Below are 19450 nucleotides of genomic sequence, written 5' to 3' on the forward strand. Positions count from 1 at the left end.
TTAAAAAGATCGTTTTCCTTCATATGTTAAGCTTTCTGGCCCAAGAATGCACAAGGCAACAATTGCATCAAGTTAGACCCTTTTTCCCGCATTTCTCCCCCATTTAATAAGATACTTTTATCATCTAATGCGAGTTAGTCAATGTGCCAGTCATTTCATTTCTTGTGACGCAACGGTCGTCGGAACTCGCGCCCAGCAAATCTGATCTGAAATCATTGATAGCCCGCCTTCGGTTTCCATCACGCGACTTCATCCCCGAACTATAAAGTTCGCCCTTCTTCGCTGTTCCCACGCAAATTAAAAGTAAAAGCTTAAAGTAAAACAAAAAATATTTAAAAAATGAACTTTTCAATCATCCTTTTCGTTCTCCTTCAAATCGCCTCGGCAGCCCCTAGCGGCTCAAGAATCAGCTGGATGGAGCATCGAAATTCGCAAAGAGACATGGCTTTGGCCGAAAGAGTCTCGAGAAAATTCATGAGCAAGAGAAGAAATTCATTCAGAATGCGCGGAAATGCAATGAGAGGATTCTTCGTTGATTTCTAAAATAGCAAAATTGAAAAAGGATTTTTCGATGATTTGGTTTTCTGCAAAATCTTTGTAAACTCACTTCTCTGTAACTATTTAAATAAAAGTAAATATTTAAAAAATGGTTTTCTCTTCAATTTTGTCTTCGTTGATTTCAGTCTGCAGAAAGTTCATTTTTTCTAGAAGAAAAACAGCTTTAGGAAAAACATTGGCATTTGAAATCAGTTTAAAAGTGAGCGAACTAATAAAAATGTCGACAAATAACCAGAGGAAGGGATTTTATATGTCATTATTTTGTCGAAAATTGTTCATGAAAGAACTTTTTCGGCTTTTCGGCCCGAAAATTAAGTTGCGAAACCCGCAAAAAAAAAACAAAAATCGAAAGGATTTTTTTGAAAAATCCAATGAAGACGACATCGCACGATGAATATGACCATCACCGAGGATCTCTTGGACGATTACAAAGACACCATCCACCCTGCTCTTTTTACAGAAGAGGGGATGACCGTCGAGCTGAAGAAAGAAAAAGAACGAGAACTCAATAAGATTATCGAGTTTTGGTGGACTTTTGGAATCAATATTGCTGTACTTGTGTAAGTTTTATCGACGAAAAGAGGGAAATAATGCGTTTTCTTGAAGATTAATCGTCGTGATGATCGTTGTTTTCAACTATCGGGAATTCGAAGATGTTGGTGAGCAAATACCTTATGCTGAGCACGATACGATCTATCTCAAGGGATCGGTCATTTACCGTCATTTTGGCAAAAAAAACAAGTTTTAAAACACTTTTTGACCGAGAAAAAGTGCGAAATGGGCCTGAACAAAAGCTACATGACCGAGCTTATGAACAGCACCGCCGACATTCCAGCATCATCACAGGGCGAATACAGTCAGCACCTTCTCCTGGAAAGCTCGGTTATCGACCAACTCATCCGAAACTTGACCTGCGAGTATTTGCCTGATCACAAAGTCATGACTTGAAAAAATAAAGAGTCCTCTTCCTATTGCTAGGAAAGAGTTTTACTGAGAGCAATAAATTTATGATTGTTGCCATAGAAAAATGCACTGGAAAAATGATTGTAAATTTTAAAGTGAGCGTCAATATGAGTAAAGCAGATCGCAGTGAAACCAAAGCAAACATAAAAATACACGACAGGTTAGGAAAACGATGATAAGACGGATGTGATCTTTTGTTATATTGAATATTTTGCTACTGTTCCGAATATGGAAGGGAAAATTTTAAATTAAAGAAATGAAGGAATGTATAATATACGGTGAAAATAATCTGAAAGATGAAAATGGAGGGCTTCGACTGAATAGGTCAGAATTCGTATAAAAATGTCACGTGATCAAAATTAGGTAAAAATAAAACTTTATGCACTTTGACCCTTTCTTTCGGAAAATTTATTTTTTTCATTGTTTTATTAATTCTCCTCAAATTGACACAAGAAATCATGGATGAGAAATTCTCATCATACCCTTTTTACAGTCATCATTTCCTAATGATTTTATACGATTCTGACTCACGATCTTGACGTTCTTCAGGATTCATAATCTTCCTCACGGAAAATTGCAAGGGTAACATTCGCAAATGATGAGAACGCATGACGCAGTCATCAAAGCAGCCGCGTTTTTATTTAATTTCCACTCGGTCATATTGCCGTTGCCAGCAGTGAGGCATTTATATTCCTCAACAAATATCAATTTCGAATCAGCATTAAAAAGCTCGGCCCGGAAGGCAGCGCCATTCAAAAACATTTCGAATTTTTGAGAGCACGACGAGAAGCGCAAAAAGAAAGAATAAAAAATGAAGCTCGATCCTAATTCAATCATCAGCTGTAAGTAGAAAGGATTTTTAATGAATTAGCATTCACAACAAAAATTTGGGAATAAATAATGAATTTTTAGCAAACGACGTTGTCCCATCTAACAATGTCTTTCCCGAACATTGTGGCGACACAGTCGAAGTCAATCAAGCAACTGCATTGCATGGAATGCTGATTGCAGCGTACATCATGCTCATTGTTCCCGTAAGTACTAGAAATTGTGAAAAACTTCTGTTCTGACTCCAAGTTGTTGATTCGAGCTATCGACCACGGCTCTCAAAAATAACTAATTTCTTTTTAGTTCTTCCCTCTCGTCGGTGCATTTTTGCGAAGAAAAGAAAGCAACCACGTTTGGGGCTCAAACTTGCCTGGTATTTGCTCACTCGTTGCTGGTGCGCTCTACCTTGCCTGGTATTACACAGGTAAAGAAAGAAATAACCAACCAAAAATTTAACTTTAATTACTCAGAAATCAAACCGAACGAACTTGATGAGATTGAAAAATTCAACAAAATCTTCAAAGCTTTCAATGCTCTCTCGCTTACTGTCACCCTTTTCGGAGCCTTAGCACTGATTCATCTTTGCTTCGCTTTCCTTGGAAATATCCTCTGCTCGAAATTCGGCTCTGGTGACAGACTTGTCGGACTTTTCACCTTCATTTTCATGACAATTGGTGAGATGAAATTTTCAAATTTAATCTTATTATTTTTCTAAGTTTTGGCTGTTTTGATCGCCGCTCCCGCTGCTGCTACTGCTCTCGGCTGGAAGTATGCCTTTGGTGCTTGCGACCACTGGCTTACCGGACTCACCCTTCTTAACAAACCAGAAATCGACTGGTCGAATCTTGATTAAGACGCTCGACGAAAAGATACCAAAAGAATGACATGAGAAATCATCGACGAAATTATTCCCTTTTTTGCTGTTTCATATCTTTCCCTAAATATGAGTCTTTTTACAAACAATAAATCTATTGATGCTGATTCGATATTGTTTTTTTCATGAAGATGATCTTTTACTCTTTTTAGGTATTAGCAATTGCAGATTTTTCAAGGAAAAGGCAGAGATTTCTATGAAGATGAAAGTGCTGACTTGGATTGAGGCGGTTACGAACTCTTTGAAGGAGGATATGATACGGAGTTGACGTAATAAAATCCAGAAGTTCTTAGCGCAGATTAAAGTAATAGTCCGCCCATTTCTAAGTTTACTCTTCAATTACTAAAAGAGCCTATTGACATTAAAAATTTTTCGAGAAGAAAAAAGGAATGAGTTCAATTTTGCACAGCCAATCAGATACAGTCAGCGTCCAACTGTATCAGTTCGCTCGATTTTTGAAAAAGAGAAAGAGAGAAAAAACGTAGTAAAAATGAGCTCATCATCAGACTCGGAGCGTATCAAGTTGAACCCAATAAACTCGGAAGATCAAAAAGAGAAAGAAAAGAAAACAATGGCCTGGAGTAATTTTCTATTGTTGGTGACGTTTCCCCTCGAAGGGTTGATTTTCTTCGGGACAATTATGGGTACGTCTATCTTTCTTTAAATATCCTAAACAGACCTGTCCCCCTTAATTTTTCCTTTCAGGGTGGCCAAATATGGTCGAAGTCCTAAAACAACTCCATGTTTACGAAGATCTCTGCGATTTGAACTCAAACGAGACTGAAATAACCAACTCCATCGTCAACTGCAATCAACGAGATGTCATTTTCAGCACTGCCGGGACCATCGGCGGCTTTTCTATGAATGTAATGACTCTTGTCTTCGGCCTTATCGTCGACAAGAAAGGGCTTTTTCTGAGCAGGAGCTTGATAACTATCACGGTAACTGTTGGGCTCCTTTGCTTGATGTTCACGCCTGATGCAAACTGGCTCATGTTTCCGGGGATTTTCCTTCAGTCGGCGGGAGGATATGCTTTTGTCTTGACAAATGCAACGATGTCAACTCTTTTCCCGAAATTTGCAGCGATTGTTTTAGTTCTTGGACAGTGCTTGTTCCAGATTGCGAGCTCGTACTTCAGGAATGGCTGAGAAAATAAGCTGAGAGCAAGAAAGCCTTCGGAAACGAGGAGCTTTTTTGAGCCCAAGAAAAGAGTTTTGTCAATTATCTTCGATTCCGGAGTTCCATACAAATGGATCATCGGCGCAAATATTCTGTTGACGATTCCTGTTTGGATCAGAACCCTGTTTTTATTCCCCGAAAAACGATTTGAACTTGATATGAATGTTTTCAACGAAAGCTTTTTTGGTAAGTGATGATTTCATTTTATGCTCCTTTGATCATTTTTCCAAATAACAGTAAGAAAATTGTGGTAAAGTTTATTTTTGTTTCAGAAATATCGTCTCTCGAAGACATGATATTGAATTTTATTTGGGGAATACTTGTCGAGTAGACCTATATCGACAATTCGGGAGGGAAAGATTAAAGGAGACAAAGGTGAAAATTTTTGTTGACCTTTTGAACTAAGCTACCATCGAGTAGAAGTAGGCATTTCGTAAGTCGTTGTTTGATATTCTCCCGACATACAGATTGCTTGGAGTTTGGTTTCGCATCCGTCTGGAAACAAAGCTGCATGATGGTCATTATCCAAATTGTGTGAGCTGCCCATAATGCCTCTAATTTGATTGTATCTAAGAGCCGAACAAGTAGAATTCGGGTAATAGAACCAAGAATAGTGAGTAATATCCGGATCTACCAAATCGCTGGTAATACTCGATACTAACTAAATAAGACATACTTAAAATCTGAAATAAGTAAAAAAAAACTAACCAGTTCTTCGCCATAAGGATTTTTATGGTTTGGTTGGAAAGCCAATTCCATGTCCTGCTCATTGCAATATTCTATTGCCTCATCGTACGTCATTAAATCATCGGATTTATGATAAATGACTGGGTCGATCATCGGTGGCTCAGTTGTCTCATAATCCGTAGAGCCGTCCTTGCAATCTCCCTCCGAGAACTCGAGTGAAAGTTGATTTCCTCGCCGTGTTATTTTGTCGAGAACTTGGCCTTTATCAAGAGCCATTTGCGCGATTCTCTTGAAAATTTACCATGATAACATTTTTCAGAACCCCCTCCCCGTCAGCTGTCGGGGGTCCTTAAAAGATATCTTACTTCAATTTCTCCTGCTGGAACGTTGTTCAGCGGAATACAACTAGCAAAGGCGAAAAAATTGAAAAGCTTCATGTTTTTTCCTTAACGATTCAGTTTGATTTATTTCAAAAATTTTTTTCTTAAAGTACAAGGATTGGCAGGCGAGAGCATTTTTTTACAACATCTAAAAAAACTGCCCGCACGTGGGTCAATGCGCGCGGGCACTAGAAATAATCCCCGAGCGCAGAGGTAAACCGCATGGGACAGAAGTTCTAACCATTCATTATCCGCAACTGGGTTATTTTTACCCGTCGCGTTCTGCATGATAAGAAACTAGATTCGCAATAATTACTAGGAAAACGATTCCGAAAAACACCGATTGAGCCGGAAAAAAATGATGGAAAGAAAATGGAAGACAAAAGCGACAACACAGCGAAAGAAAAAGAATCGAGTTTGAAATATTTCAAAGACGTCAATTACCTGATCATGGTGGTTTGGATCGTCTTTGCCAATCTCAACGTTCTCTTCTGCACTTTCACTTGGAATGCGTACACAAGACTCGTAGCTGGAGATGATTATCAAACTCATGTGAATAGTTTTGGCAACTTTGCTTGGACGGCTTCGATTTTCGCGATCACGGTTGGTTTGTGCTCTGATGGACTGACAAAAGTGTTCAACAAGAAAACGGCTGCTTTTGGAAAGATTCTTGGAGTCTTCATTTTTGTCATATTGAATTTGATTGTTGGCGTTATTTTCGGAATCCTACAGGTAAAAATTTTACTCAAATTTTAATCTGAAATTTGTTTTTTCAAGTTGTCATTCGATGAAGATTTGTTGCTACCAACTGTTTTTATTTACAACATTTACAGAGCCTGGGCGTACTCACTCGTCGCCGTTTTTGTCAAATTCATGTTTCCGATGAAATTTTTCGGCAGCCTTCTAGGCGCGCAAAGATGCGCTCTTGGAATCACAAGGTAACAACTTTTGAAAAAATAGTTCATGATTTTTAGTTTGGCGATGCTTGGTCTGCCGGAAATCCCGAAAGAGTATGGAGAAGATGGATTCAGAGGGATCTTTTACTTCTTTATTGCGACGCAGGTGGCAATGATTGCGTTTCCAATTATTTTGGGACGAAAACTTATCAGAATGAAAAATGAACAATAGAATTGTGCCTTTTTTAAAAAAGAAATCACTGCTTGATGAAAATAAAATCTGTCAGACAAAAACAATTTATTGTTTCTGATTTCTTGAGAAGAGCATGATCAATTACTTAAGCTCAGTTACAAATTAGGCCATTGGACTACAAGAAGTCTTTCTCAAGATTTTGTTCATCAGCTTTTTGGCTTTAGCGAGCTTCTGTGGGATTCTTTTACCAAGCCGCGTAGGAGATAGCTTATCGATGCGGTCGAGGCAGACGAAATCGTCATAAAAGCCCAAAAGGCTGTCGTAAAAGGTTTGAGCGGCGAAGCAGGGGTCAGCGATGTCGATGGTTGGTTCAACGAAATCTGGGCCATTTCTTTTTTAAAAAATATCAAAAGAACAACAAATATCACTGAAGATTAAATCATTCAACTTTGAAAAACACTAATCATTTTGTATCTAGATACATAATTCCTTTATTTGAGATAAATAATAAGAATTTCAGTGAATCACTAATCAAATGCCCTAAGAAAACTACGATCGAATTTCGATTGTTGATTATTTTTTCTAGACAATTGGTGAGCAGGATGGGGTCTTTCTCAAGATTCGGTTGAAGAGATTCTTCGCGTGCGCCAGTTGAGCGGGGACTTTGGCGGCGATCTTTGGTGGAACTCGATCCAAGCAGACGAAGTCATCATAGAAGCCGAGGAGGGAGTTGTAGAAGGTTTCGGCGGCGAGGCAAGGATCAGTGATGGCGATGGTAGGATCGATGTAGTCTGGTGCAACTCCTTGTTTGAAAGCTTATCGATTAAAGTTCGAGATTTATAAAAAAGATTTCTATCAAAAAGCCTTTCCTGGGCCAGCACCGGCCGGGTTCACGCAGGGACTATCAACGTAGTCATTAAACCAGCCGAATCGCTGCTTTATCTTGTAGAAATTCTTCAGGCCATCGTTGGGATGATCGGAAACAGCGTCGTCAAGAACGAATTCGAGCTCGTCGTATTTCTCTTCCAGTTGAACGATTGTGGTTGTTGAAGTTGTTGTTGTGGTCGTTGTCGTTGAAGTTGTTGTCGTTGTTGTCGTCGTCGTTGTTGTCGTGTTGGATGCTCCTCCTGGGCCAGGTGCATTTGGGTCGCCGTTTTGGAAGCCACAAGAGCCTTATCGACAGAGTGGCAATTTTTTTTCTTGGAAAAATGAGAATGAAATCGCGCTCCGGTTCCTATTAAGATATTGCAAATGCCGGTGGTATCGTAGTCATCACAGCAGTCGCCATACGAGCAGCAAACGGCATCGCAATAGCACCCATTGGAGCAAGATCCCCCGTTGCTTTCGAATTGACTTCCACAACACTTAGGATTATCGACTGCCGCGCAGGAACCAGAAGATCGTTCTAGAGCCGTAATATTGCCCCGTTGTCTCTCTGCAAGAGTTGCCGTAAAAAGATAAAAAAGCTTCATTTTAGCAAAATTGATTTCCACGACTGACCAACGAGTGTTGTAAATTAAGGCCAAAATCGTTTTAACGATTATCTTTATTGCCTCTTCTGAGATTTAATGTTTGGTATGCTACTTCTGGACGAACGGGTTCATCGATCGGGATTTTCAATTGATATCATTTAAGCAAATTAAAAATTTTTCTGACCCCCATAATGGGGGCCCCATTGGTTCGAATTTCAAATTTTAACATGAGCAAAAAAAAATATTTTTTTTTGTCATTTTTTCAGAAAACTTTTTTCGGTTTACATTGTATCTTCTAGGGCTGCCAGTTCAACCAAAGATACGGGGAGGTGTCTGTTACCGATAAAAAAATTTCGACAAATTTTACGTTAAAATTTTCAACCAATCAGAATCTTTGATTCCGGCAAACCGGCCAATCAGCAGCCGAGTAACCGTCCACGCGAAATTTTTGTCGGTTCTAGACACCATCTGACGATTCTACCGAAAATAGATCTAGCGGCTAGCCTAAGATAAAATCAGATTTTAAATTGCTTTGACGCGCTTTTTTTAAGGTTACTGTATTTATTTCTCTCACTTACTACTTTGAAGACCCAGATCATTATATATATTTGGAATCAGTAGATAATATCTAGAAACTTGACCATAACCGATTCTCAAAAATCACTTCCGTTTACGATTCTAGAGCCGAACATGTAAAAATCATTAACGAACGGTACCCAAAGAACCCCTAGACAATGGCATATCAAATTGAGTCTTGTGTCATTTTACTAAAATGATTTTAGAAAAGCCCGTGATAAAATAAAGGCTAGATAAGCTTTTCATAGGTGATTCTAGAGGCAGAAATTGATAAAATTTGAAAATCGGAAGTTGCGTCATCACAAAAAAACAGCACTCACTCGCTTTAGCATCGAAAGAGAGCATATCTAGCCTTTATTTTATCACTGGCAACTCTAAAATGACACAAGACTCAATTTGATATGCCATTGTCTAAGGGTTCCTTGGGTACCGTTTGTTCATGATTTTCACATTTCCGGCTCTAGAATCGTAAACAGAAGTGATTTTTGAGAATCGGTTATGGTCACGTTTCTAGATATTTTCTACTGATTCCAAATATATATAATGATCTGGGTCTTCAAAGTAGTAAGTTGGAGAAATAAATACAGTAACCTTAAAAAAAGCGCGTCTTTGCGGTGAACCACGAACAATAATACTTTGGCGTCTACTATAATTTTCTGCCGCTCATGGCGTTAAAAATTTATTATGTTAGCGCTCACCGACGATGATTTAATATGCTGACAACCCGTCAAAAATATATCGCAATAACCTTCTCAGGATAGAACCAACTCCAAAAAGAGCTGTTTTGGAAAGAATATTGATAAGAAAATTGATAAACAATTCACTTTTTTAAAAATTTTTAATTTGACCGGAATTTTTCGTTAAAAAAACGATACAAAAACCAACGTCAACTCAAACAGAAAAAATAAAATCAAAATCCAAAGCGACCATTGATTTCGGCTTATTTCTAGAACACCAAACAACCGGACCTGGGAAAATGATTGACGGTTCCGACTCTTGTGACTCACAACATCCCAAGAGCCGCCAATTTATGAGAGTCAGATGTTCAATTGGCGCCGCGGTTAGTGGATGATAAAATAAGGTAGCTCTTATGTTTATTGCTGTTGCCGGTTACCATTGACGATAAGTCTATTTCAAAGGTTCTCACGAATAACGACATAATCATAACGTGTCTAAAAACGTCTTATGATTCAAAAGTTATGAATAAAAATCTGCTGAAATAAAAAATAAATTGAAGTTTTTTGTCCTCTTTCATCTCTTTCACTACTTTTCTTGATTCGAGTTTAACACCTCGTAAGAAGGACTCTGAAAAGATTGTTGGTTCTAGCAGCTTGTGCCTTGTTGACTGAGGGAACCGATCTGACAGCTTGCTCAATAAAGTTCGGGTTTTATCAAAAGTGATATTTACCGCGAGCAGCTCAGATTTATGGAAGTTGAAAGATGAGGGAGAGAAATATTTCCGTCAAGCTGAGAATTCGGCCACAGAAGGAGATAACCAACGAAGTTATCAAAGTGGTCAAAAACAAAAAGGCTGAAATCGAAGAGGATCGCATAAAATTCAAAAATCATGAATTTTTCCCCGACGAAATGTATGTTGAAGAATTACAGTTAATTATGAAATTTTTGGACATTTTTTGTCCCAAGATTTTCGCAAAAATGTCCAAAAATTTGATACACGCTGCCAAAAAAAATGTCCCATCCAAAACGCTTAAAAAATTTTTTTTTGAGAAAAATCTCCATCATCCTCTGTTTCATCCTTCTTCTTTAGACAAAAAATGTTCTAGGGGTACGAGATCAACCTTCAATCTTATCTTTCTCAAAGAAAAAGTATGATTTTTCATAAGAAAAAACGTCATATTTGGCAAAAAACAGAAAATTTAAAATCTAAGCGCAGAAAATGTCCAAAAATTTGATACAGTCACTTTTGAAAAGTGTCCCAAGAAAACCGCTTAAAATTGCAAAAATGCCCAAAAATTTGATGTCCAAAAATTCCATAAAAAACTGTATCGTTATCAGCACTTTTAAAAAAATGCAAAAAAAGAAAGCCCAAAATCATAAAAACTTTTAGTTTTCGATCAGATGGAGACTACATCAAGCTCGAGAACGGATACCTCGCCCCACTATTCGTCCCAAACCCGACTTTTTGCGACCAAGGAATAATTTTCTATGAGGTTGCTCAGCCAATGATTGATGCTCTCTGGCAACACGAAAGGTAGAAAGACCAGTGTTTCTGTGAAAGACACTCTTCTTAGTTCGACCCTTATTCTGACAGGCCCGTCAGAATCAGGGAAAAGATATACGCTTCTTGGAACAGAGGATAATCCTGGAATACTCAAAGTTCTGTTTGGCCAGATTTTCGATGTCGTCAATCAAAAGCGTCTCCAAGGGCAAAAAACGAAAGTCAACTTTTCAGCAGTGCAAATTTATGATGAGCAGATTCAAAACTTAGCGAGGCATCCAGCTTCATGGCCTTCCAAGGGTCTTCCATCACATACCTACAGGTTGAATTGAGATTTTCTTTTTCGACTTTCACGATAAATTTAGACGGATTGAATTCTTTGATAGCATTGATGAAAATGTATTCAACGAAAGTGAAGCCTCTCGTTTGCTGAATAGAGCGGTGGAAAATCAAAAAGAATTCATGGAAGAAAATTTCGTGACGAAAGAAGAAGTCCATACTCTTTTCAGAGTGAAGCTAACACAAATAATCGGCATGCAAGCAAAAGAAGCAACGATGACTTTTGTGGTGATGACTGCTTCGGAACTCAAGCATTACAATGGAAAGGTTATTTCTAGCAACAGGTAGAACGAGCAGTTTTCATTGAAAGAAAAATTTATTTCTAGAAGAAAAACGACAAAAGACACTCATCAAGACCTTTTATCCTGGCTCCAATTTCTGAAATCTCCAACTCAAAAAAGACCAAAGCAAAGTTTTTGCGCCCTGACGAAAATCATGAAGGAATCATTCTTTCGAAGCTCGGAAATCTGCGTCCTTGGCACGATCTTCCCGCCTTCGGAGAATTCTGCAACTTTTACATTTCTGTCAGATCTTGGTTCTCTCATGAAAAATAAAGAATTCTAAGGCTCAATCTTTCAAATTATTCTTTCTTTTTCTTTGCTCAATTATTCAGAATTTCATCGATCGACTCTACTCTTTTTCAACCAAACGGTTTCTAGCCTTGAATCTTCGAAGAAAAAATGCGCTTAATTTTATTGATTTGTTCAGTTAGAGGAAAGATATGGAATTTTATGGTCGACGAAATGGGAAAAACCTCAGAGGATGCGCAAGAGGAAGAATTGAAGTATTCAAAGGCGGAGCCGTGTTTATTTGAGTTTCAATATTTTTGAAGAGTTTTAAAGATACCTCGAATTAGAAAATGATAAAACTCTCAAGAGATGTTGAAGGGGGTCATAATTTCCCGAAAACCAAAGGAGAGCCACCAGATATCCAGCTCAAAGAAAACCTGCGCGAATGCATGGACTTGGGAATCGATTGCGTTCGAAAGCTGAACTTACAGCACTTCCACTGCGATCGCCTACCCCCGCGCCCCGAGTTCATTCTAGAGGAGCACGTCGAAAATAGCAATTTTGACAAGGTCTATTCTACTGGAACAACTGGAATGTCTTACACGATGGAGGGCAACAATCCCTGGATTATTGGCGGCCAGAACTTTACCATCACAAACACGACTATGAAAATGCAGTGGAACTACGCTGGAAATGTTTTGAAGGGATACAAATGGGAAAAGAGCTGGATAAAGATGGCGTATCTAAATATTCCAAGAACAGGGGCTGTTTCGGAGTTTTTTAATGGGAAAGTTTGGACTTGTGGAGGAGCGACGAATGGGAATGAAATCAGGAAAAGATTTGTTTTTCGACTCAAAATAAATTTTTTTCGATCATTTGAAAATCTGGAAAAGTGATGAAAACGTCGAACTCGGCATCCACAAACTCAAAGAATTTCAAAATGGAACCCATCGGCTAATCAACAATACCCTTCCTTACGATTTCAAAGTGCTGAGTACTTCAATGGCCTTTCTCGACTCATTGCCAGAAGAATACTCTGGTCTTGACGCAAATATTATTGCGAAGAAGTTGTGGGCGAGAAGAAGTCCTCACGCCGGACCGGGCGAGGAAGGCGACGGGGTAAAACATGGCTTAGATTTTTTCCTGATAGATTTTTAGTGGAGTGCGGGGCTGGAATTTGCAATGACCGCTACTGGCCCTTATGGCGGGTGGAAAGGGAATCCGAAGCATAGAATCTTTTTCGATAATTTTGACATCCGCGAAACCGCGACATGCGAGATCTACATCGACAGAGATGTCGACAAAAAAGGCTGGCACTACCAGTTCATCCCACCAGGACCGTCTCAAGAGCAAATTAATAACGCGCCTAAAGACAGATGGGAGTTTCACAGCGAACAGATGAATGTTGCCCGGAGATCTGCATCCTCTGGCGTCGTGAAAATCCTGGAAGAAGATGTCGAAAATGGAGTTTCTTTTCTTCAAGAGTATTTTTACGTCATTGGTGGGGAGCAATCGTGCCCGGGTTGTATTTGGCCCGGAAAATCGAAGAGTTTGTTGAGCTCGGTTGAAATCATGAGTCTCAAAAATGAAGAATACAAATGGGAGTTCGGGCCCTCGCTCCCAGGAATGTTTCATTCATTGCTTTTTTGAGAGTAAAAAATGACTGTTTGAAATTATAAAAAAGAACCGATTTGCTGCGCCAGCTCGATTGTCATTGTTGACATCATTTATCTCTCTGGAGGGCTAGTTTTGAGCGAAGAAAAAGAGCTGGTGAAATCCGACAAAGTCTTGCGACTAAAACATGGAACATCGGAATGGACTCACTTTCGAACAATGAAGGTACCAAGGGCGTTTCATGGAAGCTTCATGTTTCAGAAACTGCTCAAGACGAAATCGAGCGAAGTCGGTGAAGGTAGGTTTTGGATGTACTTGATCGATTTTTAACCTTGTTTGAAGATGATATAATTCTTGTTGGAGGGACAAATGTAGTTTCAATCAAGACTGGCGAGCTTGATGCTTTTGGAGAAGAAGAAACTATTGACGTCCGTGCCGAGCATATCCCGATAACTGGAGATAAAGGAGCCGGTCTTTATTTATTCAATATTCATTTTTATCCGAAAATAATCAAAAACGCCCATCTATTGAACTTTTATTGACATCGATAGGCACCATGTGTCGATATTTAGTTAAGCTCGTGTCAAATCTTGACCACTATAAAAGCGCTCGAAGTAAAAAACTTCAATCGAACTTTCGACAGAGGAGTAATTTTCACAACGATACAAATGCATCCAGACGCTGAGCCGCATGATTCGCCAAATACTGGTTTTGAGAATGAAATTTCCATGATTGTCGCATTCATCGCATTCTTGCTACTTGAATAAAATTTCAAAAGCAATAAAATCTTTACTTCGAAAGCACATATAAAATTTATTGAACACGAAACAAGAATTATTCCAGTTAATTTTTAAAATGATAAAAGGGCACAAAAAACTGGCTAAGATGCATTTGATTCTAGCGTCGCTTTCGCATTGCGAATTTGATGATCTGGGCTTCCAGATTTTTTATCTCATTGACTTGATTGCTTCCGTAAAGATGGTAGAGTCGATTGTTTGCGAGGCGATTTTGTCCGAGAAGATCGGCAGCAGCGAAGTCGAAGAGAAGGAAGAGAGTTGAGATGTTCATTTTACAATGATCTTTCATAGATAGGTAGATGTTTATATGCGAACTCTTACGGGTGATTATATATACAAAATCCTCCATTATCGGAGGTTTCCATCTTCCGCTCCAGCTTTGATTGAAGCGGAAACCGCACTCGACGCACAGAACATATTTCGTCAATGTTACATAAAAAAATCAATCATCGAGAAGATCTGGTGCGAAACAGGAGTAAAAATGATAATTCATATAAAAGATTGAGAATTTTATGCAGACAATGGCTAGTGTTTACGTTTACTTTTGTCTGATTCTTGATTTTCTTCGAAATTTTTATTTTTCGGTGCGCAATATAGACCTCTATTTTTTGACAAATAATATAACTCATTTTAAATAAGAGAATAACAAGATCGTGTGTTTTTGATTTATTTTTTTCATTAAATCCTTCATAGTTGTTGTTGCCAGTAAAAAAAGTTGATTGTCGAACGGAGAGATTTTTACAAAAATAAAGAGCTGAGATTTTACTCGAGGTCAGCGATGATTTCTTTGAAAGCCTTCTTGAGCTGCTTGTCAAAGCTCTTGGTGAAGACCTTCTTGTAGTTGCTTTGTCGAGAAGCGAGAGTGTTAGCGATGAAGTCGTCATCGAGATCGGCAAGCTCGTTGGGTCGGACAATGACGGGGTAGGTAGCGAATTTGGAGGCGGTCTCGGTGGCGATCTGAATAGAAAAAATGCTATTTGATAATTTTTCTAATTTTTCTTACCTCGTCTCGGTCAGCAACTCGGCCAGATGGAGTCTGGAGCTTCTTAAGATCCCACTCTTCATCGGAGACGATGACAAGGATTTGGTTTCTGCTGGTCTTTTGGTATTCCAAGTTAAGATCCTGGAGAACAAGGAAGAGCTGGCCGTTTCCGTCAAGACCTTCGGAGTAGGACTGAAAATGATCGTTAAAATTGCTTTGATTTTGGTTTTATTTGAGCTGTTAAAAACCGTCAATTTTATTATTAAAAATTTTAAAAATCGATAAAAATTTGTAAAAATTCTTTCAGGGCCTATTTTATTGGCTGCGCCGCGGAATTTGCACAGCACTATTTTTTATGTTCAAACCCAGCGGATATACGAAGAAAACGGTCGTAAAAAATTAACTTACTTGTCGGGTAGCGCGGTCGAGAGAAGTCTTGGCAACTTCTTCTTTGTAGTGGAGAAGTCCGGAAGTACCTGCAGCGCCGCCGCTGCCTGGCTTGTAGGCACCCTCGAGCTGCTTGATTCCGGAGAATTGGAGGAGTCGGAAGGTTGCTCGGTCACCAAGCTTCTGCTGGAGGCCGGGGATGAGGTCGGAGTCGATGATCTCCTGGGTGGCTTCAAACGCATCTCCGGCATCGATCTCACCGTTGATGGAGACCTTGTTGTTGTAGGAGTCGGAACCGTCGATGAGGACGAGGACGTCGTACTCAGGCTTGGGTTGTGGAGCAGGTCCGCAGAGGCACTCACCGCCGATTCTAATATCGTCGAGCTTGGCCTTGGTTACAACTGCCACTCGGGCGTGGATGTTGATCCTAGAAAAGTTTATTCGAAGAAGCGGCAACCTGATTCCAAGAAATAAGTTAATTTAAAGTCTTTATCTTAAAGTTTAACCGTCAACCTATTTCTTAATCTAACCCGAACCCTAACCCTAATCTCTGATACTTACTCGCCATGCATGGCAACCTCCGGGGAGGTAACGCAAATCTCTCGTCGTGGCATGATGAAGAGGTTGTTTAGAGTTTGATTGAAACCGAACTGAGCTCTGCTTCGAGAGCGCGTGATTATAAAAGGGTCCTGAAAATTATACGAGCCGGCGTTGGCTCTGCCTTCGTTTGGCGCTGCGGATCGTAAAACCTATTTTCAAGTCGAAGTCAAAGAACCACACCATCAGGGCACCTTTTATCGTTTTAAAAAAATGCTGATCGGGTATGTTGCTTCGTCTTCAATCTCACTCAAATTGACAGGAAAGGAATTTCAACTAGACTTACTACGGTTATTAACCCACAATCAATCATCAAAATCCCTGAAAAATCCAGGGAAGAATAAAAGTTTCAGAAAAAAAGCTTTATTAGCCGAAAAAGCGACGCTTAGACAAAAGAGGGTTAAAATCATCTTGGACTTTCGATTCGGAAGCTCCTTCGTGGTTGAAGAACGGGTGCTTTTCAGCTCGTTTCATATGACGCCAGTTAGCAGGATCGAGGCAGCTCAGGTCGAAAGCAAAAGCGCCTACGAGATGAATTTAGGTTGACAAATCTGATCCTTAATTTTACCTTGAAGAAAAATAAAGAAAACGTTCATTGTTGGTCTTAATTGTGCATACTTCTGGGATCCTTCCTTTTTATACGCATTTTTCTATCAAAAATTAACCACCTTCCAAATGGTTAATAATGATTATCGTCAAATTTATTGGTGGCTGCCCAAGTCATCGATAATGCAATAAGTAAGGGAAGGTTCCTTTAAAAGAATTGGGAAGCAATTGTTTTTGAAAGAATCCATTCAAAAGATTTCTAATTACGGAAGATACAACTACAAGAATAAAAATATAATGGTCCCAAAAATCGAGGCCGCATAGTAACCGTAGTATTTCGTGATGATAAACTACGGTCTTATTTGACATGAAAAGTCAAGCCGAAGCAACGATTTATGTTTTTTCATTTAACTTGTAAAAACTAGATCGTGGCCTGTTTCATGGCAAAGTTCATGATATAGGCCAGATGGTATCACGAAAACAAGCCGCATTTTTCTTTTAACAAGCTCTTAAAATAATGTTTACGTTTATTAGAACTTGTTAAAACTTATGACCGGCTTGCTTCGTAAACAAGATGACACATAAATTTAACAAGCTCTTTGAAACGAAAATATTTTTTATAGAACTTGTTAAAACCAATGTGCCGGTCTTTTCGTAAACCGCAATTTTATCTGCTCTTCGTCATGAACTTTGAAGCGATGGACAGCACTTCATTGCTTTTATTGCTGACCTGGCCTTTCAAACGAATTCCTGTGGTAGGTACTCAAATGATCCTTTCTATTTTTCAGCCATTATTTTTGAAGAATATTCGGGATTTTATTTTATTTCTGTAATATTGATGAAAAAATGTTTGAAGGAGTCAGTAAGGAGAGGAAGAAGATCCCGCCGAGCTCGAGCCAGAAGACCCACATCGTTGTCTAGGGCTTCGTTTGCAATTTTGCGCCGCCCAACGAACTCGTTCCGGCTCATTTTTGCCAGTCGAATCCACTCTTCAAAAGTCGGCGCAAGTTTTCGCATATTGCGCGCGGTCAGCATTCGTCCCTCGAATCGGCAAATCGTTGTTTGCGAAATTTTTCTGCCGCAAAGAGCGGTGATGCTGTCGGAAAGTTCTGTCTGGGTAAAGCCAAGGCGGACTCGAAGCTCGCGAAGTTGACGGATAAGGGTGTCAATGGCGTCTTCTTGTGGGGCCATGTAGTTTTCTTGAAAGAGGGGGAGAGATGAGCAAAGATCGAATTCGCCAAGTTCTGGGAGCGGAACGTTCTGGAAGAAGAAATATGGAGTCACGTCAAGAGCGTTTTCGAAGATGGAGGAAAAGTTGTTTTCAAAGGTCATCTTGCTTTTCGGGTTTTTGTTGATTGTTTTGTTGATTTTTGCTGATTTTTGTTTGATTATGAAAACCGGAAATACCGAAGCATATTTATACCAGATTTCACGCCCTCTAGAAAATTGTTTCTTCCAGGAATTCTGACCAGAAGACTTCCGGCACTGGCTCGTGCACATGCTCGCGGGCAGGTTGCGACTGAACATGGCAGGTGGAGGAAGTCGTCTGATCGGACAAAGCGGCACCTGGTAGACTCCTTTTGATACCGATCAGGTGTAGATTTCAATTTCAAAGAGGAGTTACTGGAATTTTGATTTTTTTGTATTTTGGACTTTGGATGCTGATTTTTTTTGCTGAGATTTTTTAAAGCGGAATATGAGCAATCTAGGTTACTTCTTTTAGACATGAGCGAATAAAATATAAATAAAGAAAGACGACAGATTGTCTTGACATTGGTTTGTTTATTTTGTTTCAGTTGGTCGGATGGAATTCAGCCAGTGAATAAAAGAATGAAATATAACTAGGGAAAGGGGATTCTTTAAGAATCCATTGTTTAGTGGAGGAAGACGTTGGCGGCGTTGAGCTCGAATCGGGCGATTTCCAAAAGAGAGCAGGAGTTGAAGTCACCGTCAAGCTAGAACAATAATGAGAGCTATAAGAATGAGTGGTATTTTACCTGGGCATCAGCGTAGGCAGCCTGGAGGGCACCCCACTGGGCATCAGAGACGGACCATCCCCAGCTGGATCCAGTGGAGAGGACCTGGTCCTTCCATGCGCTGAGCTCAGCGCCGGAGAGGATGTTGTCAGCGTTGCTGTCGTAAGCATCGATGACGACTCGGGCGTTGGTGGCGGCGAAGGCACCGATGGCGAGCTTGAACTCTTCGAAGTCGAGGGAGCCGGAACCGTCGAAGTCGACAACATCCCAGTATTTGGCACCGAACTGGTAGAGGTAGTTCTGGCTACCCTCGCTCATCTCGACGTAGTTGGCGATTCGGGCGGCGCAGGTGGTGAGCTCGGTGCTATCGACGGCTCCATCGATACCTCCGCAGAAGCTGAAGAGGGGCTGGTAGGTGGCGTCACCGACGGAGTTGACGGCGGCGGCGAATTCGGTTGGGTTGGCAACGGCAAAGTTGTAGACGTTGACGGCCTCGGACCACCATTGATTGGTGATCCAGACGGCGGGGGAGGCGGTGGCGGCGGCAACGAGTCCAAGAAGCTTCATTTTTACTGGCTTAAATTAAGTTTAAGACTTTTTTCTTGAATTCAAGTGATTCTCTCTTCGCTATTCTTACCTTTTTAGAGATTTGTTAAGAATAATCTGAGGCTCCGATGGCTGTACACTTGCTTATATGCGCCCGGTGAGTCCCAAGGTCAACTTTGCCGCGATCAACAAGCCGGTGTTGATGGATGGCATCAACAAATAAACGATCAGGCGAAACCGCCGCATCTTGCAACAGTATCTACGCAATAGAACTGAACTCAGAGCAAAGGTCGTAGAGTACAACTGACGATTTATTTCAGAATTTTTTACTGGGCATTTTTGATGATTTTTTTCGCCTTTTCAACAGCATTG

The 19450-nt window shown here is 40.0% G+C and overlaps 7 protein-coding genes across 7 annotated transcripts; 4 read left to right on the forward strand and 3 right to left on the reverse strand.

The window, feature by feature from the left end:
* The first annotated feature begins 2231 nt into the window (after positions 1-2231).
* On the forward strand, positions 2232-3330 carry LOC145703850 (uncharacterized). The gene is made up of 5 exons (XM_081781248.1): positions 2232-2363; positions 2434-2555; positions 2653-2773; positions 2820-3023; positions 3066-3330. The coding sequence occupies exons 1-5, from the start codon at positions 2333-2335 to the stop codon at positions 3200-3202; spliced, it is 615 nt and encodes a 204-aa protein (XP_081637374.1). The 5' UTR covers positions 2232-2332; the 3' UTR covers positions 3203-3330.
* A 352-nt stretch (positions 3331-3682) lies between these two features.
* On the forward strand, positions 3683-4371 carry LOC145701047 (equilibrative nucleobase transporter 1-like). The gene is made up of 2 exons (XM_081778277.1): positions 3683-3867; positions 3929-4371. The coding sequence occupies exons 1-2, from the start codon at positions 3714-3716 to the stop codon at positions 4369-4371; spliced, it is 597 nt and encodes a 198-aa protein (XP_081634403.1). The 5' UTR covers positions 3683-3713.
* A 66-nt stretch (positions 4372-4437) lies between these two features.
* On the forward strand, positions 4438-6652 carry LOC145702691 (uncharacterized). Its single transcript, XM_081779950.1, has 4 exons — positions 4438-4588; positions 5789-6201; positions 6247-6407; positions 6444-6652. Exons 1-4 carry the CDS (start codon positions 4561-4563, stop codon positions 6595-6597), a joined length of 756 nt encoding a protein of 251 aa, XP_081636076.1. The 5' UTR covers positions 4438-4560; the 3' UTR covers positions 6598-6652.
* Positions 4712-5529, reverse strand: LOC145702692 (uncharacterized). The gene is made up of 3 exons (XM_081779952.1): positions 5455-5529; positions 5111-5377; positions 4712-5063 (listed from the first exon to the last, which is right to left on the reverse strand). The coding sequence occupies exons 1-3, from the start codon at positions 5524-5526 to the stop codon at positions 4809-4811; spliced, it is 594 nt and encodes a 197-aa protein (XP_081636078.1). The 5' UTR covers positions 5527-5529; the 3' UTR covers positions 4712-4808.
* A 3343-nt stretch (positions 6653-9995) lies between the features above and the next one.
* Positions 9996-11688, forward strand: LOC145701048 (kinesin-related protein 7-like). Its single transcript, XM_081778278.1, has 5 exons — positions 9996-10195; positions 10675-10818; positions 10859-11107; positions 11151-11408; positions 11451-11688. The coding sequence occupies exons 1-5, from the start codon at positions 10047-10049 to the stop codon at positions 11686-11688; spliced, it is 1038 nt and encodes a 345-aa protein (XP_081634404.1). The 5' UTR covers positions 9996-10046.
* A 3007-nt stretch (positions 11689-14695) lies between these two features.
* On the reverse strand, positions 14696-16092 carry LOC145702592 (uncharacterized). Its single transcript, XM_081779824.1, has 4 exons — positions 15975-16092; positions 15435-15840; positions 15048-15218; positions 14696-15001 (listed from the first exon to the last, which is right to left on the reverse strand). The coding sequence occupies exons 1-4, from the start codon at positions 16025-16027 to the stop codon at positions 14807-14809; spliced, it is 825 nt and encodes a 274-aa protein (XP_081635950.1). The 5' UTR covers positions 16028-16092; the 3' UTR covers positions 14696-14806.
* A 2226-nt stretch (positions 16093-18318) lies between these two features.
* Positions 18319-19181, reverse strand: LOC145702522 (uncharacterized). The gene is made up of 3 exons (XM_081779753.1): positions 19170-19181; positions 18554-19108; positions 18319-18511 (listed from the first exon to the last, which is right to left on the reverse strand). Exons 2-3 carry the CDS (start codon positions 19097-19099, stop codon positions 18431-18433), a joined length of 627 nt encoding a protein of 208 aa, XP_081635879.1. The 5' UTR covers positions 19100-19108; positions 19170-19181; the 3' UTR covers positions 18319-18430.
* Between the last annotated feature and the right edge of the window lie 269 nt (positions 19182-19450).

The sequence above is a fragment of the Oikopleura dioica genome, chromosome PAR (genome assembly GCF_907165135.1).
Source record: "Oikopleura dioica chromosome PAR, OKI2018_I68_1.0, whole genome shotgun sequence".
In the NCBI taxonomy this organism is placed as follows: Eukaryota; Metazoa; Chordata; class Appendicularia; order Copelata; family Oikopleuridae; genus Oikopleura; species Oikopleura dioica.